Genomic DNA, 23,700 nt, shown 5'->3' on the forward strand with positions numbered 1-23,700 from the left:
CCCGAGGCGCCATCCTGCCGGGCCCTCCCCCGGCCAACCGGCCTGGTGTCCAGCTGTCTGTCCCGTAGCAGGTGTGGGCAGCAGTGAGCACGAGCTTCCAGGCAGAGCACGAAGCCCCAGCGAGGCGGTGACGGACACGGACGGAAGCAGGCGGCGTCCAGGAGGCGTCCATCCTGCTCCGAGCACAGCCGTCCGAGCCGGGGCCACCCAGGGTGGAGGGATCCGGAGGCCCCACTCCTGCTGGTGCCCGAGCCCGGCCCCGCCCCAAACACCGGCTGACAGGGTTCACAATCAGGCTTTAATAGAACCTTCAGGGTCTCTCCAGGCCCGGCTCCCGCCCCACCCTGGCTGCCTGTCTTCCTCTGGGGCCCGTGTTCGGGGGAGGGGAGGGTCCATGCACGCTGAGAGGTGGCGCTCTGCGACCAGGACGGCACGGCCACGGGTTTACCGGATCCTGGTGAAGAGGTTGAGGACGGACACGGATTCCTGCAGGGCACACAGGAGCGACGCTGAGCCCTTGGTCCGGTGACCTCCCGCAGGGGCCGGCTGCGGGGCTGGGCCGCTGGGCTGGGCGCCAGCTGCTGGGGCACCGGAAGGAAGTTCTGCCTGGAGGGACCCTGAGGCTCCGGGCCTGAGGAGGGGCCTGTGCGGGCACCTTGCGCGGCGAGTGCCCCAGGATGTGCAGGGACACCAGGTGATGCAGGAGGAGAAGAGGGGGTGTGGGGATCCCGGGGAGGGCACAGCTGACGGGGTGACGGGCTGGCTGAGCGGCGGGGATGGGGGAGGAGGCCCCAGGACAGGCTGAGGGCACACACGTGGGGGAACATCTGGCGCTGATACCGACCCACTTTACCTTTGTTGAACGGGTTTTGCTAAAGACATTCCAGAACCTCAGGGTTTCATCTCCAGCACCAGTGACTATGGCCTCTCCGTCAGGGGACATGGCCTGCGGGAGAAGAGAGACCCCCGCTGTCCTTGTGGCCTACGGGCAAAGCCGTAAGATGCCACGCCCCACCACAACAAGGCACCCCCTTGTTGGCCAATGGCTTCCTGCCCCAGCAGGGGTCCCACTCTGTGCAATTGGGCAAAGGATTTGCTGGTTTAAGCACAAAACTTTTTTCTAGAAAAAACCAAAGTATTGAAGAGTGAGTGGATTTGGGGAGGGGCTCCTTTCTCCAGACACGTGCAAATGGTTATTTGGTGAAACATCTAGAGATGATCTGAGCAGCTGGATGTGGGTTATTCGTGGCATCTTCTATTTTTATGTGGAAACAAATACCTGGAGGTTATAAAGGCGGGCAGAGCTGCCCACGCTCACAGGGCGGGGGCGGGGCGTTGGGGAAACAGACTCAGAGTGATGGTGCTGCACCCTGCCGTTCAGCCCCAGAGCCCGAAGCTGGGCCAGATGGAGGAACCGGGCCCGGCTGGGGAGACTCACCAGGTAGAGGACCCGGTAGGAGTGCCCGGTCAGCTTGGCCACCTGTGTCAGGGATGGGTATTTCCAGACGAGGATCTGGTTCTGCGAGTAGCCGTGCGTGCTCACCTAGGGGACAGAGAGAATGCTGTCAGAGCCTGGGGCTCCCCTCCAGCGACCCCAGGGCGCAGACCGCCCCCCCTCGACACACCCACCGAGGCACAAGGACACCAAGGCCCGCCCGCAGGGTGCAGAGACCACAGGTGTCAGCCCTCAGCCCCCCACCCTGGTCGATGACTGGCTCCAGACAGAGAAACACACTGCACATGAGAGCCCTCAGGCCTCTCCTGCGGTCACTGGGCACACGCACCAGGTCAGCTTCTGCCAGACCTGGACGGCCGGGGCCTGGCCTCCTGCGCCCCGCACTCACCAGCTCATTGGCGTGCTTGGACCAGGCGAGGTTGCACACCTGGGAGCCGGTGTCGATGCACTGCAGCGGCTGCCCCGTGAGCGTGTTCCAGAAGCGGATGCAGCGGTCGGCTGTGCCGCCGCCGGATGCCAGCAGCCCGTGCTGGTGCGGGGACCAGGCGATGGCCTTCACGGCTGCCAGGTGCTCTGTGTACTGCTGCACGGGGCTCAGGCTTGAGTGGTTCCAGACCAGCAGCTGCGGGGATGGGACCGTGAGGCCCAGGCAGCTCGTCCCCCAAGGGAAGGCAGGGCCCATCCTGGCCTCCCTCGGGGTGCACCCGTCACCCATCACCCCTGCTGCACGGCAGGGGGGCCGGCAGGGAGGGAGGGAGGGCAGGGGCTGGGCCTACCTTGTTGTCGTTGCCCCCTGAGGCGAGCAGCTGGTGGTCTGTGGACCACTTGAGCCCACACACCTCCTGCCGGTGGCCCTGCAGCCGCCGCTCTGACTGCAAGGGCGGCGTGCGGATGTCCCTCTGCAGGATCATGCGGTCCCGGCTGCCGGACGAGAGCTGGTCGGCGTTCCAGGCCAGCGCCCCTGCGGCCGGGCAGAGGGTGGGATGACGACGCGACCCGGCCCCTCGGGACCCACCCATCCCCGGGCCCCGAGCGGCTCCTCACCAACGCGCGCTGTGTGGCCTTCCAGCATGGACAGCTTCTTCCCTGCGGCCGCATCCCAGATCTGCACGAAGCCCTTGTGTGTGCCGACGGCCACCAGGTTCCCCTAGAACGACGACGTGGGCGAGAGCGGGCATCAGGCCCCTGTGTGGGGACCCCTTGCTCGGGCGGCTGGGGAGCTCCCCTCACCTCCCCGCAGCAGAGCCTTGGGCCCACTTCTTTCGAGGTCTCTAACGCGCGCCCCTTCGGACACCCCTCCTGGGAACTCTCTGGGCAGATGGTAGTACAGAGAGCGGGACTGTTAAAACCCACGCGACGTGCCCCAAGATCCGCACACGCTTCAACGTGTGGAGCGGGCCTGCCCCCAAGTCTCTGTCACTCCAACCATCTCTACAGGCTGGGGACAGCTGGGGGCCAGGTGTCACTGGGGCTTGGACAAGTGACCACAAGGCCAGATTCTGGCTCCTCTGGGTCTCCAAGGCCCCCAACACTGCGGAGGGCCCCTCCAGTGAGGTCCGGTCGACCTTCCTTGGGCCAACTCTGCCCAGCGGGGTGATGGGGCTAGTGTACTGACCCTCTCAGACCAGCCCACGGAGGTCACCGAGTCCCCTTCCACGGAGAGGTCACAGAGCCGGGTCACCTGGCGGAAGGGGGAGCAGTTGGTGCCCACTGCTCCTTCAAGGCCCAGACTGTCCACTCATCCATCTGTTTGTTCACCCACTCATTCATTCATTCACACCTCAGGCCCGGGGGCACTAGCGTCAGTGCTGGGACCCAGCAGAAGGTGGCTGGGGGGCTCGGGAAGCCACAGGCCGGGAGGGGACACACCCAAGCACAGGGATGCTGATGGCACAGAGCCTGGAGGGATGCGGGCATCACGCCCGGGGGGGTGGGGGGTGGGGGTGGGAGTCCCTGCAGCGGGTGTCGGTCGGGTGTGTGTGTGTGTGCGTGCGTGCGTGCGTGCGTGCGTGCGCGCGCGCGCGCGCCGGCCTCCCTGTGCTGGCCTCGCTTGCCTTCTCTGAACCCACTTGCATCTGGTTTTGTCCCTCAAACACCCCACCTGCAGGGTCTTTGTGCCCTGCAGACCCTGAGCCCATGTGTGTCCAGCAGCCACTCCGAGACATTCACTGCTGGGCGGGGGACACTGCACTCAGTCGGGCCCAGACACCGCGCCTCTTCTGCTGGCACGGGCGGAGGCTGGAGCTCAGGCCGGGGAGCAAGGACTCCTGACTCTCGGAAGCCAGCCCAGGGCAGGGACGGGCGTGGGCCTCCGCTCACCCCTGCTGACCGACCCCAGGAGAGTCTGCACACTGAGGAGACAGACCTGGGAGGAGCAGGTGGCCGGGAGCTGCCCCAGGCTCTGGAGGCCCCCGGCAACACTCCCACCCTTCACACAGGCCCTGGCCCGGCTCGGCTGCCGCCCCGCAGCCCGCGTGCGTGCGCACAGGCTCAGCGGCGCCCACCTGGCTGGTGCAGGCGCTCCACAGGTACACGCAGGTCCCCAGCCCCACGCTGAGCACGTTGAGGGATGACCAGTCCACCAGGTTCAGGTAGAAGTCGTCCTGCAGCTCAGGCGCATCCAGGACCTTGAAGGGGATCTTGGAGATCTTGCGGGTGGGTTTCCGTGGTGACCGCAGTAACTTCTGACTGCAGAGAGAGACCGAGGCAGAGATTTGGCAACAACTGCACAGAACTGCAGAGACACCATCTCCTCCCGGTGGCGCTGGGAGGCTGCGTCATTTCCCGCTTGTCCCGACTCTGTCACTGTGTGATCCCAAGCCCGTGGGTGACCCCACGGCCACCGACCCCTCCACCACTGGATGTTCAGCCGCCCTGAGCTCCGACAGCCCCACCTTCCCCTCTGCCCAGCACCTCCTGCAGGACCCCTCCTGGGCTCCCAGCACCTGGTCTGGGCCTGCAGCAAGTCCCCAATGAGGGGGGTCCTCTGGGCCACCCCGTACCCCGTACACAGCTCTAGAACTGATGGCAGCTCCCGGGCCCTGCCCGGCTGCCCCCCAGCCCCACCCCTGGCCAGTGCAGGTCTGGACTCACCTCTTGTTGCTGACGGGGGACAGGGAGTAGGGAGACACGTCATTGCCATCGTCGGGGCTGGAGCGCTTGGCGCTGAGGGAATACTGGGGGCAGGGGACACCCACTGAGTGGATGCTGGTGGCCTGTGCCCGAGTCCAGGGGGCGCCGAAACTGGGAGGGGCTCTGACTAGAGATGCGCGTCCCGGGCAAACCAAGCCTCGCACCCAAGGCGTCCTCCTGCAGGGCTGCTGGCATCAGCCTGTCTCTCCAGCCCCCGTGCAGCCACCAGCCCCTCAGCCCAGAGTCTCCTGAGGGACCCAAGCCAGGCCTTCTGGCGCTGCCCCGGGGCCCAAACGGGGAGGTGGGCTGCGGGGCGGCTCAGGCTGAGGCCCCGCCCCTCCACCCTGCAGGCGGCACCGGTCCCAGGTCCCTCCAACCCACAGGCCGCGCAGGAGGGCGACAAGCCTGGTGCGAGGCACGGGGTTAAGCGGTCCCCCGTGCCTCTGGGATTCCAGCCCCTCGGGCAGGGGCTGAGATGGGAGGAGACGCCCGCGGAGGCTGAGACCGGAGGCCGGGGGCAGCCAGCGGGGCTCACCGTGAAGAGGCCCTTCCTCTCAGGCGTGGAGGGCTGCAGCCTGCGGTCCTCCGTCTGCGGGTCCTGCACCTTCTCGATGCCGGCACCGAGCAGTTCGTTCTTCAGCAGAGCTGAGTAGGCCAGGCCGTCTGTGGGCACCAAGCTCCGTGAGGCCGGGCTGGGGGGGTGGGGCGGAGGGGGCAGGGGGCGGGGGGGCCTGAGTCCCGACCTTTGCCGTTGTCCGAGGTGGCGTCCTTGGCTTTCCGGTTTTGGCTGGGAGATTTCTCATTTTCCTGTGGGACAGGGAGGGGAAGGAGGTAGGGCTGAGTGGGAAGGGCCCGGCCCGTGCCCCAAGGCTGCGCGGTCAGGGTCCCTCTCCCGAGCCCCCTCACGTTGATCCTGTGGAAATTCACGCTCCAGTTGGCGCCGGCTCTGGAGGGGATGAAGCGGTCCCCGTGCTTGCTGGGGGAGGACACGGGGGAGTTGGCGGGTGTCAGGGTTCGCCGCATCTCTGCAACCTGGAAAGACGGCAGGGCGGGCTGGGTGCCTCAGAGCCCCCAGAGCGCCCCAAGGCCAGCCTCTCCTCCCCGACTGAGGCCCCGCCCACTGTGCCTCCTCGCCCTTGGCCTCTGGCCACTGAACGAGGGTTTGATCTCGGTAGTGACCCACGTGCTGGAACCTGCTAGAGGCACCACGTCTGGAGCTCAGTTCGTCCGTCCGGCTCTGTGGGTGGGAAGAGGCAGGGGAGCGAAAGCCCGACCATGGACACCGCCAGGTGCTGAGATCCGTTTCTCAGCAGTCACCAAAGGACGGGAACGTTGACAGCACAGAACAAAGAGCATCTGTCCCCCGACACTGAGAGCCTGTCGTCCTGCCAGCCCCATTCCCCGCACACAAGGCTATTCCCCCATCAGACCATGACCCAACCCCAGAACCAGGCAGTGGGAATGTCCCAGGAATGTCCCTCTTTCTACAAGGGATCTGCTGTAGGTTGAACTGTGTCCCCCAAAAGGATATGCTGAAGTCCCGAACCCTGATACTTGTGATGTGACCTTAATTAGAAATAGGGGTTTTGCACGTATCATCAAGTTGAGACGAGGTCATATTGGAGCAGGGTGGCCCTAAATCTAAGGTCTGGTGTTCTCCGAAGAGACAGAGACACCAGTACACAGAGGGAGGGGGGACATGAAGATGAGGCAGAGACTGGAGAGTGGGTCTGTAAGCCTAGGACTGCCGGCAACACCAGAATCTGGAAGAGGCAGGAAGGACCCCGCCCTGGACGGCCCAGCGCGGAGCTGAGAGCGCTGAGAACCGGTAGGCGCAGCCTGCAACGTGTCGGGAGCCCAGGACAGAGAAACACAACACGGCGGAGGGGGTGGCGATGCAGTAAAGAGCAAAACAGGGCCCTCCCGTGCCACCATCGCTCCTCTGCCCTGGCCGCCCACTAGGATGAGGGGTCTGTGGCCCCGGCAGTGGAGGGCAGCGCAGGGAGGTGCTGGGGGATCTCACACCTGGCGTGGCTGTGCCGCCGCGGGGGAGGACGTGTCTGTCACCCGTCGGCACCTCTGTTCTCCAAGGGCCAAAGCCCAGCAGCTGCCTGCCCCCCCCCGCGCCCCCCAAGTCTCCCCGGCGCTGGCGGGGCAGCCCTGGGCACTCACGCACGGCATCGTATTCTCGTTCTGGATGACGATCTGCCGGAGCAGGCGCCGCTCGTAGTCCTGGTCCATGGCGGCCGTCAGCCTGGGCGGGGAGGGCGCGAGAGGTCAGTGCCGGCGTGCAGCGGTCCCCACCGCCGCCTGGCGAGCACAGGGCACTCCTCGGGGACGGCCGAGTCCCCTGCCAGGTGGGGGCCCTTCCCTCCCAGGAGCCCAGCGGGACGTGACGGGGACAAACGGGGCTCCTCTCTGGTTGTTCTGCAGGAACCTTCCACGGGGCCCACACGCCTTTGTCCTGGTTCTGGCCGGTCGCCCACTTACCGCAGGCCCCCCCATCCCACACAAGCACCCATCTCGTCGCCTTCCTGCTTCAGACGCTCTAGGCCGTGAGCCACCCCCGGGACCTCGTCCTCGCCCCTTAGCTCCTCAGGCCCCGTGAGGGAGGCGGGGCGGCCTGTCAGTCGCCTGCCTGTCCCTTCGCGGGGGTCCGCGGAGCGGACCGGGCGCCAGGCCTGCCGGGGCGGGGGACGGCGGCCTCCAGCGGACACGCCCCCGCCCAGCTCCCACCAGCTCCCCGATCGCCTGGGGAGGCCTCTGAGGAAGAGGAGCGCGAGTGCCGCAGCGAGGGGATGCCGAGGGGCATTCCAGAGAGGGAAGAGCAGGCCTGAGGCCGGAGGGCTGTGCGCCTGCCAGGACAGGGCGGAGGCCAGCGGACGCCTCAGAGGGCAGGGTACCCTTCCCGGGGGACGGCAGGCCAGAGTCCAGGGATACCTGAGGCTCCGGGGGGGGGGCGGCGCCGAGGGGGCCCCCGAGCACAGCCTCCCACCCCGCGCCTGCTCTGCCCCCACCCCCGCGGCCTCGCGCCATCACGGTCACCCTACGCTTCCGGCTGCAGCCCGAGGGCTGGACGGGGCAGTGCTGGCTAGTTCCGGCCCCCGAGCCTCTGGGCCGGCGCCGCTCTGACAACAGACCAAGTATCAAGCATTCGAAAAGTGAAGGCTGGCCAGAAATTAAGTTTACGAATACAAATTCCTAGGTGTAGTACCCTGGGGAAGTCCACACTTGCCTTTAAAAAAAATTATGGTAAAATACACGTAACATAAAATTCACCATCTTCACCATTTTTAGGTGCACAGTTCAGCGGCTTTCAGTCCATTCACGTTGTCGGGCAACCATCCCCACCATCCACCTCTAGAACTTCCTCGTCTTCCCAAACCGAAACCCTGTCCCCATGAAACATTCCCTCCCCATCCCCTTGCCCCTGTTAGCTCCTCAAGAAATCAAATACACACAGCCACGTGACCCAGCAACTCCACTTTGAGATATACAGCCCGGAGAAAGGAAACAGACCCACACAGAAGCTAATGTTCAAATGCTCTTACCAGTACTATTTACAAAAGCTAAGAAGAGAAACAACCCAAGTGTCACCCACAGTGAACGGATAGACAAGGCATGCTCCATCCCCACCCTGGAATATTCCTCAGCCTTAAAAAGAAAGGAGATTCTGACACCTGCTACACCATGGATGAACCTTGAGGACATCATGCTCAGTGAAATAAGCCAGACACAAAAGGCCACATACTGTGTGATTCCACTCATGAGAGGTCCCAGAGCTGTCAAGTCCGTACAGACAGAAAGTAAACCAGGGCTTCCCTGGTGGCGCAGTGGTTGAGAATCTGCCTGCCAATGCAGGGGACACGGGTTCGAGCCCTGGTCTGGGAAGATCCCACATGCCGCGGAGCAACTGGGCCTGTGAGCCACAACTACTGAGCCTGCGTGTCTGGAGCCTGTGCTCCACAACAAGAGAGGCCGCGATGGTGAGAGGCCCGCGCACCGCGATGAAGAGTGGACCCGCTCGCCGCAACTAGAGAAAGCCCTCGCACAGAAACGAAGACCCAACACAACCAAAAATAAATAAATTAAAAAAAAAAGAAAGTAAACCAGAGAGAACGTTTGCCCTTAAAAAAAAAAAAAAGACACCTGAGGAAAGTCCAGCGCTCGCGTCTCTTCTGTGTGACCAGGAGACTATGAGACACTCAGGCCGATCTGCTGAATGCTACTTTCATGCCCCCAAATGGCCTCTCCGAGCTCCTGGGCCTAACCCTGGGCTGAAGCACCGGCATGAGCCGGTCAGGTCCTTGTCCCTCGCTGGGATTATGTGATGCACAGGGCTGCCTTGGTGTGGCTTCGGCCCAAAGCCAGATGCTCGGCTGAAGCGGAGCCAGTTGGGTTAGAGCCCACGGGACAGTAATGCAGCCACTGGTCACCTCAGCGTGCCTATCTTACGCCGTGTTCCCTCCACGTGGCCCCGTGAACTGGATGCCTGCACCCCCTTGCAAAGATGAGGCTGTCGAAGCTGGGCAAGGGGTCAGGTGGGGGAAGAGACAGGGCTCCTGCCTGGACGCCCACCCGCCCCCGTGCCCATGGCCCTCCCTCCACTCAGCCTGGGGCCCTTCTGAGCCCGTGCTGGCCCAGAGCCACCCATGCCCTGTCATCGACAGACAGCGGGCTTCCTGCTTCGGTGAGAAGCAGGGTTGCAACACCTCCGCCCCCCCCCTCATTTCAGGTAAACCTTTGGGAGCAGGCACCCCCTTGTTGGCCAACGGCTTCCTGCCCCAGCAGGCGTCCCTAGACACATTTTGTCCATTCTGGCCCCAGAACATAGTCTCTGAAATGACAGACGGCTGTCTCCGTCTCTGGCCTTGCCCTCCCCCTCCCCACGCGCCCACCCAGAGCCCCCCGCAAGCCCTCACCACACCCGACGGCTCCTGGGCAGCAGGGCCATAGCGGGACACAAAGGCGCCCATCTGAGCATCTGGCCTGGGGGGAGACACCCATTCAGGGGACCGTTTCCCAAGGGTGGACCCGGCCGTCTCGCTGACCAGTGCCAGACCAAGTGCAAGCCAGAACCAAGCCCCAGCAGGACCGGCGTCTACGGCGACTGAGGGGCCCGTGAATGGGCTTCGAGTGGGGCCGGACACCAGGAAGAGCCGTCACGGCCCTGTTCTAGCGGCTCCAGAGTTGGGCCAGTTGGCTGTCCCTGCTCTGCAGACACGGAAATGAGGCTCAGAGAGCCTGGCTAACTTCCTGGCCCGACGTGTGTGGTCAACCGCGGCGGCCCTGACCAGGGCCTCGTGTGCCGCCCGCCGGGCAGTGAGCCCTCGGGAGAGCAGGTGCAGGCGCACTTGGCCGTGCGCTCGGCGGCACCACCTCCAGGGCCCCCACTGCTGGGCTACAGCTCGGGGCCGGCGGGGCCCAGGGGAACGAGGGGCCTCATCATCAGCCCTCTAAGCCTCTCGGTCCACATGAGCTCATTTCCGACGGAAACCACGGCCCCTTCGTTCACAGACCAAAGCCACCGTGCCAATGCCCCCAGCGGCTCCCTGCGTGGTCAGACGGCAGGGCCCAGACAACAGCTTGGACGCCGCCCGCACGCCAGAACCTAAGCAGAGCGCAGAGCACCGCGGTCATCTCGGAGCATACACAGCGGGAGACTGGTTTCCTGGGATGCGCAAAGAAGCTGCTCCTAAGACGCCAAGTGGCCTTGCGCCGGGGGTGCGCTGAATCCGAGTCCAGCGAGTATGCCCAGAGTGGCGCGCCCCACCCCATCTGCCGGCAACATCCCAACGGGACACTCTGCAGAAGCCCGTGCAGCTGGCGGACATCTCACTGCTGACAGATGTGTGTGTTGAGGGTCAGAGAGGTTCCTAGTCCCCAACCTCTGGGTATGTTCCCTTATATAGCAGAACAGGCTTTGCAGATGGGGTTAAGGCCCCTGGGATGGGGATGTCCCGGGGGGCCCAGTGGAGGCGGAGGGTCAGAGGCAGAGAGAGACGGGAGATGCTGCACTGCTGGATACGATAGAGATACGAGGATAGAGGACGGGGCCGCGAGCCAGGGAGGCGGCGCCTCTAGAAGCTAGAAAAGGCGGGAACAGATGCTTCCCTGGAGCCTCTGGAAGGACTAGCACTGCCCAGGCCTGGATTTTAGCCCCGTGAGGCCCGAGCCAGTCTCCTGACTTCCAGGACTGTGTGAATAAATTTCTGTTGTTTTAAGCCACGGAGTTTGTAGTAATTTGTTACAACAACTGCAGGACACGCACACACTAGGGGCAGGCGGAGGAAGGTAGAGCACCGAGACCACCTTTGCTGATCTTTAGGGGGAGGTGGCTGCCGAGAGGGTGTCCTCAACGGGGGCCCTGAGAGGCCTGCTCTCTGCCCCAGCCCGTGCGGCTCACGCGTCTGTCGGAGAGTCTTCATTCACCCCACCAATCCCATGTTTTCTGAGCACCCCCAGGCCTGGGGCAGGTGCTGGGCTGGAGCAGGCAGCGAGGACACAGTCCCACCGTGCTGAGCTCCCTGCCTAGCGGGGCGGTGAGCCGGAGCCAAGTCACCAGGGGAACAGGAGCCGTGCCGGCGGCAGCGCGCCCCAGCGGCCGGCTGTCTACGGAGGGGCAAGGCGGACGCGAGGGCCAGCTGGGGCAGTGGGTGAGTGTGTGGGGCCGTCAGATGCCGGCATCCAGCCCAGGATGGTGTCTCCGAGACCCGACCCCTCGCAGAGGGACTCGCGGAGGCACGGGCACGGGTGCAGGGGCTCCAGGACTAACGCCTTCTCAAGCTCTGCCCTTGTAGATGCAGATGACGCGCCCCACCATGGACGCTGCACTCTTCTCTAAAGTGACAAGCCGGCGCCCTCAGGGGCACCCGCCCCGCACACCCAGGCTGTCTCGGTGAGGAGGTAGACAGACGCCAAGGGCCTCAACCAAGATCTCTGGAGGAGAGCGGTAACTCGCAGCATTGGTCGGCCGCAGTCACACCCAAACCACATGATGCTGGCGACAAAACCGGGCTGAGCCCCCACTCCAGCCCATTCTCAGAGCCGAGGGCCTGCGCCTCCGCCAGGCTGCAAGCGGCCTATTCTAGAGAGTGGAGGTGGCATCCGAGAGAGTCCTCGGTCCCAGGACCTCGGGGACGCCCGCCCACCTCCTCTAAGACTGCTGCTTGCCGCACCGCAGAAGACCAGAAGAGCCCGAAGCCCTGAGAGAAAAGGCTGATAAATTCACGTGTGGAGAAATGAAAAGTGTCTGCAAGCAAACACACCACAAACACAGTTTTCTAAAAAAAGAACGACATAACAGGGAAAAGTACCTGCCACCCTCAGGACAGACCAAAGCGGCAGAGGATACAAACGGTTCCCGGAAAAAGAGGCTCGGCTGCACGCGCGACCAGAGGGCTGCGAACCCAGCCCAGAGCCCGCTCCCCCCATCCCCGCGCAACTCCACAATCAGATGACGCACCCTCGCACCCACGCCTGGCAGGAGCCGGAATTTGGCAACTGCTTTCAGAATCTAAAAACGCACATCCTCTCTGACTTCTAAGAATTTACCCTTAGAAACTCTGGCGCGTGTGGGCAAAACCCTGTGTACGGAGACTTCTCCGCAGGCTGCTTAGGAAAGCAGGGGACGAGAGACGTCTACAGACCAGACGTCTACCTGCAGGGTGTGGCCCATCTCCCCACAGGAGGCACTGCAGTAAAAGGGGGGCGGGTCTCTGGGACCCAGTGCACGTGACAACATGCTGTGTAGAACAAGCCGTTTCTGGAAGGTTTGGGAAGGTCGGCTGGGGAAGAGGAACTAGAGGACGGGGTCAGGAGAGGAAGGAAGCCCTGGTCCCCCTGCCTTGTCACTCTGTGCTTCTTGGATTCTGCATCATGGGAACTTGCCGGCCATTCAAAGAAACGAGCAGCCGGGGAGAGCGGGGACCATGCATGCCCCGGCTCGAGACCAGAAGAGTTTGGGCAGCAGGGGCATGGCTGGCTGTGCAGGGGAACGCTCTCCCACCTTTGCTGTGTATCTGCAAAGTTTCCTAGTAAAAGGCAGAGACAGAGTAGTGACTTTTCTGTTGAAAAGAAGTTCCGAGCACAGAGGATCTGCAAGGCGGCTGAGAAAGGCTCCCCCAGGCTGCAGGGGGTTTAGAGCTGCCTCGGGAGACAGAGCGGGGTTAGGAAGCGATGAGAGCCTGCTCAGAGGGGCCAGAACCCTGGCCCTAGAGACGCTCTGCCCAGGAGCCGGCACCTGCAGGCTGGTGTCCGTGGTCTGTGAGGTGGGCTGGGGTCCTCAGTCGCTGGCTGCCAGTGCCCCCTCTGCAGGGCACTGTCACTGGGAGGCTCGCCCACCCGCCAAGCCAGCCCTGAAGGTGAGTCTCCTCTTTACCCCTCGTGGCCCCCAGAATGAAGAGCCAGGCGGCCCACACCTTCTCTCACTGCTTCAGACTAGCCTTCAGTCTCCGAGCCTCAGCCTAGTCCTCTGGGAAATGGGCATGATCCTGGTCACTTGAAGGGACAGGATGAGGTCCCTACAAGGCTAGGAGTAGGGCCTGCACGTGTCACAGACCGCCTGACCCCTCAGGGCTGCCCTCCTGTGAGCTCCCCACGTTCAACCCCGGCCCCGGTCCTCTCCGAGAGTGAGGCTGACTCATGCTGGATGAAGAGGTCCCAGTGACAGAGCAGGGCCCTTGCTTTCAAGCCAGCTGCTCAACAGCTGGCTGCCCCTCCTGAGGAAGCCTTCCCTGCGGCTCCTCGATACCCCTGACCTTGCTCGGCCCTACAGCGTGCCAGGGTTCCAGGCACCAGGCACTCAGCAGGATGGTTCACTGTCAGTACAACCCAGGGGTCCTCACCACGGTGGTTCTGCCCCCAGGGGACACTGGGCCAGGTCTGGGGATGTCTGTGGTTGTCATGACTGTGGGTGCCCGGGACGCTGCTCTACATCCCAGCGCCTGGGATGCGCCCCACCCCCGCCCCCGGAGAATGACCCGACCCCCGTGCCGCAGTGCTGGGGGGAGGGCCCTGTAGGGCCAGGCCAGGGAGGCTCCCTGGTGAGTGAGATGATGGGGCACGGGCTGGCCCTGGGGTTAGCAAGGACCAAGGGGCCTGAAGATAAGCCAGTGCCCCAGCCCTGTGAGCCCTCCTTCCCGCTGGAGCCAGAGGCGGCTGGGGTCCCACGTGAGAAACAATACCAAGAGCAAGCTTTCACCTCAAGTCACTAACAGCCCCCAGGTGCGGGCAGGAACCGGCCCTCCCTCCCCCAGCCCACAGAGGAGGAAAGGTCAGACAGGGGCATGTGGGGCAGGACCCATGACAGCGCAGCCCCTCTGACTGTCACTGTCAAGGCCTCCCCGGGGGGCGTGCGGTGCAGAGGGCAGCACGAGGGCAGCATCCTGGGCACACCCTCCACTAGTTCACGCCAGGCCCAGCCAGCACGGCTTCCAGAAGTGCTCAAACTGCAAGTCCCTCAAGGCCATGCTTATCTTTAAAACCGGTCCTGCAGTGGCCAAGGAGATACCGTGTGACGTGGTTCGTGACTCAGTACTCGAGGCTGAGCACGGTCTGCGGTTCATGACTCAGTACTCGAGGCTGAGCACGGTCTGCGTGTGGCATGTGGCCGCCTGCCTGCCCGCCTGCCCGTGGCACCGCTGACGTCTGGGCCATCCTGGGCACTGCGGGGTGTGGAGCAGCCTCCCTGGCCCCCACCTGCTCGATGTCAGGGGAGACTCCCTCCGAGTTGTGTGGATCACAGATGTCCCCATACGTAGCCCAGTGTCCCCTGGGGGGGGTGGGGTGCAGGATCACCCCGAGTGAGGGTAACTCTGGCCTCTGGGGGGGCTGGTCACACCAACTCCCCACACGGGGCACAGGGAAGGGAGGGGAAGAAAGCATGCCAGCAGGAGCCTGGGGACACCGCCCTGCCAGGTCCAATGTGGGCACTGCGTCCCCGGCAAACGGGGCACTGCCCTGGCCCTGTGGGGAGACTGTCAGAACACAGGTGAGGACAGTGAGAGCGGTGACATGAAGGCCACCTGTGCCTCTCCAGCAGCCAGCACAGCGCCAGGCAGTCCAGGCGCTTGACTCAACTCGGTCCCCAGGTGCCATCCTATCTCCATTCCACAAAACCGGGGCTCGGGCGGCTGGGGGGCGGTCCAGCTCCATCCCGCCTGCCCCCACCTGCCCACGGCTGCTCGGGCTCCGCAGTGAGAGGCTCCCCAGGCCAGCACCAGCAGGCCAGCCGTCTAAAGCTCCAAGGCCCACTCAGGACGGGTCATCACGGCCACGTGTGCCTCGACGCCGGCCTGCTCCAGCAGGAGCCATCCAATTAGGCATCACGGTGACAAACGGCTGGGGCTCCCTGAAAACTGTCATCTCGGGGCACAGACTTTCAACGGGCAACGGGCCCAACACCTCGGGGAAGCGCCCTCCTTCCCGGAAGCGTGCAGGCGGAAGAACCTGGAGACCGGGGCTGGCTCTGGTGCCCGTCCCCGGCTTCCTGACTACCAGCCCCCGAGAAAGGCGGGGGGCTGGTCGTCTTTTTCCAGCCGGTCTCTGAGGGGTTGGGGGAGAAGTCCCACATGAGAGACCCAACCAGAAAATGGGGGTCGCCTACTCTTCCGCTCCAGTCAGAGTCTGGCTCTGCCTCTTCTTCCTGGGCCCAGGCAGGCAGGCCAGCCTGGCGGCCCCCTCCCCACACGATCGTCAACCAGTCCCAGCAGGGTGGATGAGAAAGGGCGGGCTGCAGACAGGGACAGACCTGCTCTGAGTCCTGGCTTCACCCCTCCCTGGCTGCATGGCTCTGGGCAAGCAACTTCCCCTCTCTGAACCTCAGTCTCTTCAGCTCAAACATGGGGGTAATGGGATAACACCGCACATGTTGCGGTGACCTGGGCGCAGCTTCCGTGAAGCAGCAGGTAGAGGGCCTGACCCAAAGGAGACGCTAGGAAATGGGGGCTGGTCTCACGGGCTCAGTGACAGGCGCACAACAGATCCCAGACGCCCCTGCTTCCTGCTCCACCGCGCAGTGATGTGGGCCGTGCGGCACGGGAGGTATCCTGGTGGCCACAGCTGTGGGCCAGGTGACCAGGCAGGGCCCCATCTTCTCCCACTCTGCCCCCGAAGGTGAAAAGGACTGGTCTCCCCTTGGAGGAGGGAGGACCGTCCTGAGGACGTGGGAGGAGCAGGGTTGTGGGCTGTGGTTGTACAAGGCTAGGACCTGGGCTCCTGTGAAGGGAGTGGTCTCCCCCTGCAGGGGGAACACAACGATCTAGCGGCCCCTTATGTCTAAGGACAGCAAAGGACAAGGCTGGGAACGGCCAGAGTCAGAAAGGACTGTGCCCGGCACTGGACGGGGGACAGCGCACCTTCCCGAGTGGCCGAAGGGAATCACTAGGAGAGGGAGGCCTGGTGGCGGAGCCCTGAGGAGCGTCTTTTGTTCGTTCGCTCATTCATTCATTCATTCAGCTGAGGCTACTGCCCTTCTGTGTGCAGGCAGGTGCAGGAGCTGCAAAGCAGGGAGCCAGAGTTACGTCCCTCCCCCGGGCTCACAGCCTCAAGGAGAGGAGAATCCCGTCAACACCTCTTTTCTCCGTGACAACACCCCCAAGAGCACACTGCTGGCAGCAGGGCACCGCCACCCCATGTGAGATTGCTGCTCGAAACCTCAGAAATGATGCCTGAAGCGCAGTTTCTCATCCCCCCACCTCTCAGCACACGAAGCACCCACTCCCGTCTGACTTGGTGAAACGTTCAGACCGTAAGGGCGTCTGGGTCTGCAGCAACCCAGAGGATGCAAACCCCACGCAAAGGAAGAACAACTTGGGGGCCACACAACTGTGATTTATGTCGGAGGCCTGACTCTCAAGGCTGGATGTCCCATCAGGACCCCAGAGCCCTTACACATCTCTGCGTCCGCTTGCACACCTACAGGGACAGGGATCTCACCCCCTCACAGGCAGCCTTGAGCAACAGAAAGTGCTTCCTCAATCTGTCTCACCGCAGTTCCCACCCATGGGTCCTGGGGGGCGGTGGCAGAAGGAAAAGCCTAGTGTGTTTTGGGCAGCCCTGGCACTGCTGACACTCAGGCGGGGTCCTGCTCTGCGGCGGGCCGTCCTGGGCACTGTGGGGGGTTGAGCAGCTTCCCTGGCCCCGCCCCCTGGATGTCCCACCCCCAGGTTTGACAACCGCCTAAACCAGTGGAGACCCTCTGGTTTAGGGAACTCCTTAGGGGGACTAGTTGCTTCCCCCCCCCCACCCCCCCGGTTTGAAAGACTAGCACTGACCTCTCAGCTGCTCAGCCCTTCTGTAAGTGCAGAGAGACAGACAGACAGACATGCCCCAACCCCCATCTTTCCCTCCCCCCACCATCCTTCCACCCCTCCACCCAGCGGCCCCTCCTCACTGTGGGACCCAGTGCAAATACAGCCTGACCCCCTTCCTGCAGTGGCTGTCATGCCTGGCAGGGATGAGACCCTCCCTGATGGTCACAATGCAATGGTTCCTGGGCCCATTCTGATCTGGGGAAGGGCATGGGGGCTCTGGAAAGAATGGTTTGGGGAGGCTGGGGTGTAAGGAGCACACTGGGGGCAGGAAGAGGGAAAGGTGACAAGGCCAGAATGGCAGTCTCCTGGGCTGTGCCCTAGGGCGGCTGGTGGCAGGGAGGTGGGGAAGGGACGGGTGGAGGGACTTGATGAGATGCGCGTTTGCAGGCCAGCGGTGGTGCACTGGGCAGAGCGGCAGGGAGCAGGGAGACGGGGCCTGCTTTCCCAGGTGAGAACGCAGATGGTCCTGAAAAGATGGGGGAACGGAAAGGAGGGGCCCAGGTGAGGCTGGGGGAAGTAGGGGAGGGGGGACGGGCAGGTCTGTGGAAAGAGCAACCTTTTCTGGACGCTCCGCAGGACACCCAGGAGAGGCTCGACTGGCTGCTGGCCGCGTGGGCCTGCAGTCAGGAGCCAGCTCTGGGCATCAGCAGCAAATGAGGACCGGAAGCTAAGGGCGAGGGGCAGGCCACCAAGGAGCGCATGCAGAGGCATCTGAGTCCCGATTAAACAGGAGGGCCGCCCCACAAGAAACCGTGCCCGGCTGTTCCTAGCAGCTCTATTCGCAATACGCAGAAGGGGCCAACGGCCCAAGGGCCCCCCAACTGGTGGACAGACAAACACAATATGGCCCATCCATAGGACGGAATACTATCCAGCCACAAAAAAGGGAGGACACGCTGCAACGTGAACAAACCTTAAAGATGCGATGCTCAGTGAGAAAAGCCAAATATGAAAGGCCACATACTGTGTGATTCCATTTATATGAAACGCCCAGAACAGGCAAAGCCAGACAGAGTGGTTAGTGGTTGCCAGGGGCTGGGAAGGGGATGGGGAGTGACTGCTGATGGAGACGCTCTAAACTAGATGGTGGCGATGGCTGCACAACCTTGTAAATACACTGAAAACCTCCCAACTGTACAATTTAAATGAGTGAAGTGTGGAATACAACAATTACATCTGAGGAAAGCTGTTACCAACAAAAATAAATAAGATGATAAAAGGAGGGCGAGTGAAGGACGAAGGGGGAGGCACAGGAAGTCAGGCGAGTGGGTTCCACCTTCTACTTTTTTTTACGACTCGCAGTAGTCAGATGACTAAAGGAAGCAAGGCTGGGAAGGTGCACAGCACGTTCTCTCCTTCCATTCACACCTGAGGACACTGAGGCAGGAGACAGTAGTCACTCGCCAAGAACACAGGACATGGCGGTCAGGCGACCAACGTCCCGTCGAGACTGTCAGTGCCATGTTCAGGGGGCTCCGGTTGCGCGCCTGTCCCCTGACTTAAACACTCCCTGCCTGCACCGGGCAGGCTCCGAAGCGGCCAAAGCCTGGGGGAGGCCAGTGCGGGGTGGGCAGGGCCGTGATCAGCGGAGCCGACGAGCAAGAAGCCACTGGGGCCTGTGAGGGAGCAGAAGTCGGACCACAGGGAGCTCTTGGGGCGGAAGAGGGGGAGCCAAACACTCCCTTCCCGGCTCTGCAGGCCACCGGCTCCCGGTGCCAACCCCCAGGGCCGGCCAGGACCCCCGCACCCACTCAAGCCAGCATTCTACAGCCCCAGCCTCACCGGGCCCTGTGCAGGATCTGGGGATGGAGTCCCTGTACTCACAGGCCTCCTGGTCAGGACTCTAGTCCAAGGTCTCTCCCCCTCGGCACTGTGGACATTCAGGGCCAGATCATCCTCTGTGGGGGACCGTCCTGGGCGCTGCGGGGTGTGGAGCAGCACCCCGGCCCCCACCCCCTCGATGTCAGGAGCAGCCCAATCATGACAACCACAGATGTCCCCGGACATCACCAGTGTCCCCAGTTGAGAGCCTCTGCTCTAGAAGAGAAGGATTACAAGAGTGCTGCAAGTTGGCGGCTTTCTTAAAGACCAAGTCCCTTGATGCTACCCGGAAGTCCCCAGGATCGACCCTCCAGACTGAATGACTTTGGATCCTCATCCGTCTCAGTAACACTGAGCGAAAGGTCCCACAACCAACCCCACTCTGGGCCTCCCCAAACTCAGAAGTCCTGGGTATACAAAACCTGCCCCAGTCAGAGGCCCCCAAAACTACGAATGGCAGGAGACAGAGGACCTGGTGTGAAAATCGATGCAGACCCGCTTCTGAAGACTCATCAGGCTCCGAGGTCCTCCTTGCCCAGCCCCAGACAGATAGCAACAGCCAGGGCACAGATTCTGAGATCGTCCTGGGAAATGGTCACGGTGGCACGCTGGCCAGCACAGTCACGTGAGATGTGGCCCCCAGCCACAGCAAAGCAACTGTCCTCTGAACCAAGACCTGTCCAAGGACCAGAGCCCCGGCGTTTGGAGGGGGAGTAGCCTGCATCCTTAACACAACCCTCTTGGAGCAATCCAACCTCACTCGCTATGCAAAGCACCGCTGGGCAGCCAGCACACCTGCTTCCACTCTCAGGTTCAGAAGAAAAGCCAGCTCAGCGTGGCCGAAACAGAAGGGGCCCTCGACATCAACAGTCACGACGGCCCACGAGACACTCTGCCCATAAATGGGCCAGGGGGACAACGTGTACCCACTCTGAGGACTGCACACTGCCTCCTCCCACCCAGGATCTCATCAGCTTCCAAGAGTGCAAATCCCGTCCGTCCCCACCTCCAGGAGGGACCAACCAACCTTCTTCATTTCAAAGGCATTCCCACCTGGCCCCGATCTGGAAGGTGGATCTGGCAGGCGTTGGCTGCATGAGGTCTGGGTGGACGGTTTTTCTTTAGGTAAACTGTCCTTGTTCCAAGTATGCTAAGAAGTGGCGGGGACTGGGGTGCGGGGGGCGAGGAGAGTGGGCTGCAGCCTCACCAGCTAGAGGCATGAGGTCATCGCTTAGCGGACTGGGGGTGGGGGGATCTAGTTCCCAGTCTGAGAGGCACCTTGAACCAAGGGATGACTTGAGGGGAAAGAGAACAGGGAAAAACCAAACGGGTTTAGGCTGGACAGCTGCACAACAGTGGGACTCAGGCTTTGAATTGGGGGCAGGTCTGGACAGTGCAGGACCAATGGGAGGTGGGGGTCAGTTTTTAGCAGGGGAAAACGGCTGTGATGGCGTGACTGTGCCACACTTGCGGGATCCGGGGTGGCCGGGCTGGTGCTTGTTGCAAGACCCAGAATGGTCCCGGATTGGAGGGCAGTTGGGCACCACCAGGCGGTGTCACATTTTGGGGAGGTCAGTGGCGAGATGGGAGCGCTGGATTCTGGGTGGGTCATGCCCAGAATGGGTCAAGCCGTAAGGGTGCGGGGAGCAGAAACCAGACGGGCTGGGAGCCAGTGGGGCACTTATGTATTCAAAACTCGTCGCCTAACTGCTTCCGTGTGCCAGGAGCAGAGAGGGGCGCGGTGAGCACAATGGGGAGCCCATTCGGGCAGGGTCTCCGCACCTCAGCCTGGCTGTTCCAGGGTCCACGAGCCTCAGATTGTATTTTATCCGGGCGGGGGCTGGTCCGAGCCTGGGGGAGTTGTGACAGCTCGGGGCGGGGTTGGGGGGGGCAGTTTCAATTTGGGCAGGCCCCAGCTGGATGGTGTGAACTTGGGAGACCCGGGGTTGACAGGCCAATGATGAAGAGCACAAATTAGGGCGTGGGCCTGCCGTTCTGGGGGACGGAGTGGGGAGTCCACCGGTTTGGGGCGGGGAGCGGTCAGAGCTCAACCTGCTAATTACAAAAGGATAGGGACGCTGACCGCGCGGGGAGGTGGCGGGCCGCAGGTGTCTCGGCTTGCGGAGGTCACGCAGGGCCTGCTCTAGGCGGAGGCTCGGACGTGGGGGTTAGGACGGGAGATGGGATGCTGAGGTCACCTGGGCCTAGCTCGGCTTGCGGGGCGGCGCGCCGGCGTCCGGCCGGCTCCCGAGGGGTGGGGGGGGGCCTGAGCTTGGGGGCGGCGGGCCGGGACGCCAGCTCGGTTTCGGGGGCCGGGCAGGCCCACGCCGCTGCCAAGCCCGCCCGACTCGGGGGTCGCGCTCGGGTCCAGGGGGCGGGTCCCCAGACCTCGGCCGCCTCACCTGGCTCGCTCCCGTCGCCCGCTGGCTCCGCCGGCCCCGCCTCTCCCGGCGCCACGCCGCGCCCGCCTCCGCTGAGCGCAGCTACGCCGCGTCCGGCCGCGGCAGCCGCTGACGGAATCCCGGGCTCCCCGCTCCTTAATATGGCGTCGGTCGCGGCTCCGCGCCCTCCGGCGCCCTCCTCCGGGCGCGCTCCCGCGGCCGGCCCCGCCCCCGCGCTGCGTGCCGCCGTCCCGCCCCCGCGCGCCGGGGCCTCGGGTCCGCGTCCCGCCCCGCCCACTCCGCGCGGGTGTGCCTGCTCGCCGCGGGCATCTCGGGAGGACGTGACGTAGCCCGCGATTCGAATCAATACAGTAAGCGTGGCGCCACGGGTTGCCCAGGGCAACCGCGCGGGAACAGGATCCACGGCCCGCGAAGGCGGCTACGTGGGAATCCGGGGGAGTGGCTCCTCTCAGTTTAGAACGTTGTTCTTAGCAGGGGACGGTCGCAGAAACAGGTACCCCTGGGCAGACCCACACCGCAGTGACGGTGTCACACCGCGTGATAAGCGCAGGTGAGACCCACAACAGGTGCATGTGAGGGTCGTGCAAACCCCACTGCCTACTTAAACACACTCACTCATTCCACGGGTTGGAAAAGAATTTCCAGACACAAGGCAGAATGTAAAAAAGATAGAATTTATTGAAGGGTCGCTGCCAGAACAGCGGGCTGACTTTCTGATAGGGAGAGCTGACCCCGAGCATGGGTTACTTGTCTGTTTTTATAGCCAGGGAACAAAGGAACTTGCGAGTCATCTGCTGATTGGGTAGGGTATGCATACTTCCAGTGTGCAGAGTGGGGGAAGAACAGGACAAATACCCTTCCTTATATGGGACGTGAAAGGAGCAGGGCAGAATGGCTGGGAGGGCTCAAAGACGTAATGGTTGCTACGTGACACAGTGATGAGTCCCGTAACTCTCTGTTCCGGCGATGTTGGCCTTCTGAGTTTATCTTTTCTTTGTCCTTGGAGCACCACATTTCTCCCTCTCTTTAAATAAGCAAATAAAACAGCAATCCTCCTTTAACATTGCACCGGTCCCACCTTGGTTAGCAGTAAGGCTACAGCTCTCCTACTCTGTACAACCACTCCTGCTGGAGAATTTATTTGTTCTTGTAGAGTGTTAATTTGCGCTGCTAGGTTGACAATCTGTTGTGTGAGTTCGAGAGAGCTGTGGGGCAGTGAAAATAGAGTTTAAAATCCAGCTGAGCCTGTTCCTATCCCAATGATAATCCCTAGGACTGGTATTACAGTGAGGGCTGCCTGCTTTTGTTTATGTGATTGAGAGTATAAGGAAAGCAGGATACGGTCACTGATAAGGGTAAGGTTAGGAATAATGCATGCAAGGGTACAGGTCCCCATTCAGTTGGCTGGAAGGCATAAATAAACATTGGCTCAGCAAAGGAAATAGGTGCTGATTTATATGGTCTAAGCAGATGTCTGAAGTGATGTTGGGGGCTTCCCTGGTGGCACAGTGGTTGAGAATCTGCCTGCCAATGCAGGGGACACGGGTTCAAGCCCTGGTCTGGGAAGATCCCACATGCCGCGGAGCAGCTGGGCCCGTGAGCCACAATTACTGAGCCTGCGCGTCTGGAGCCTGTGCTCCGCAACAAGAGAGGCCACGATAGTGAGAGGCCCGTGCACCGCGATGAAGAGTGGTCCCCACTTGCCGCAACTAGAGAAAGCCCTCGCACAGAAACGAAGACCCAACACAGCCAAAAATAAATAAAAATAAATAAAAATTTTTTTAAAAAAGCATTGATTGCTAAAGTGATGTTGAAGTAGGGTTTCCCTAAATGAGTACGGGAATGTTCTATGCCCCCATAGGTGGTAGCTAAAGTCATTCCAGCTAAAGGGGAGAGGCAAGCAATCTTTGAGGAATGGGAAAAGTTATAAAGTCCAGTTAAAAGAAGGAATAGTAGGGTTCCACCCTGTCATAGTCCTCGGGTGTCTTGAGTTTTCTGTCGTCTTCTTAATATTACAGGGTTGGAATCAAAAATTGTGGTTCTGATAGGGACAACTTGGGGATGGGGTGGGGCAGATGGAGGTCCCAAAATAGCTAGCCTGTGTCCAATTGGTGGTAACATTGGGAGGTTTTGGGAAGTAAATGCTGTAGAAAGGGGAATCAAAATAGTAAGTATGGGGATAGTTTGTTTTGTCGTCAGTTACGAGGGAAACCCATGTTTGGGTACAGGAAAGGGTGAACGTATGATTACAGGCCTGGGAAATATTGAGGAATTTACCTACAGGGGGCCCTGGTCGAGAGAGAGAGGATACATATAGAGAAGCCGGTTGTGCCATAGAGACTGAGGAGAATATGGGCCCTTGAAAGTTATAGTGAGGCCTCTGATGTATGTGGTTGAGAAGTATATGGTCCACTGTAGGTTTTACTCTAGAATTGACGGCCCATCCTGGTCTATCGAAATATGAGGGGGCTAAATAGGATTCAAGTTGGTTCCATTCATCTGGTGGAATGGGAATTGCCTTTAGGCCATACTGACTGGAGACAGTGGTACACATCCAACAGTTTCTGTATGAACC

General features: G+C 62.0%; 1 protein-coding gene across 5 annotated transcripts; it reads right to left on the reverse strand.

The window, feature by feature from the left end:
• Positions 1 to 284: 284 nt before the first annotated feature.
• FZR1 (fizzy and cell division cycle 20 related 1) lies at positions 285 to 21,308 on the reverse strand. Of its 5 annotated transcripts, none has more exons than XM_082456064.1 (14): positions 21,126 to 21,308; positions 6,761 to 6,842; positions 5,495 to 5,620; positions 5,332 to 5,395; positions 5,124 to 5,251; positions 4,550 to 4,632; positions 3,961 to 4,144; positions 3,072 to 3,137; positions 2,501 to 2,603; positions 2,233 to 2,417; positions 1,845 to 2,078; positions 1,439 to 1,543; positions 845 to 946; positions 285 to 486 (listed from the first exon to the last, which is right to left on the reverse strand). In XM_082456064.1, the coding sequence occupies exons 2-14, from the start codon at positions 6,827 to 6,829 to the stop codon at positions 445 to 447; spliced, it is 1,491 nt and encodes a 496-aa protein (XP_082312190.1). In that variant the 5' UTR covers positions 6,830 to 6,842; positions 21,126 to 21,308; the 3' UTR covers positions 285 to 444. The 5 variants fall into 5 exon arrangements, with proteins under 5 accessions (XP_082312190.1, XP_082312189.1, XP_082312188.1 ...); XM_082456063.1 differs by having other exon boundaries at positions 6,765 to 6,842; positions 21,126 to 21,177; XM_082456062.1 differs by lacking the exon at positions 21,126 to 21,308 and adding an exon at positions 7,079 to 7,191 and having other exon boundaries at positions 6,765 to 6,842.
• Between the last annotated feature and the right edge of the window lie 2,392 nt (positions 21,309 to 23,700).

This window comes from Balaenoptera physalus (assembly GCF_965194825.1).
Source record: "Balaenoptera physalus genome assembly, chromosome: 3".
NCBI lineage: Eukaryota > Metazoa > Chordata > Mammalia > Artiodactyla > Balaenopteridae > Balaenoptera > Balaenoptera physalus.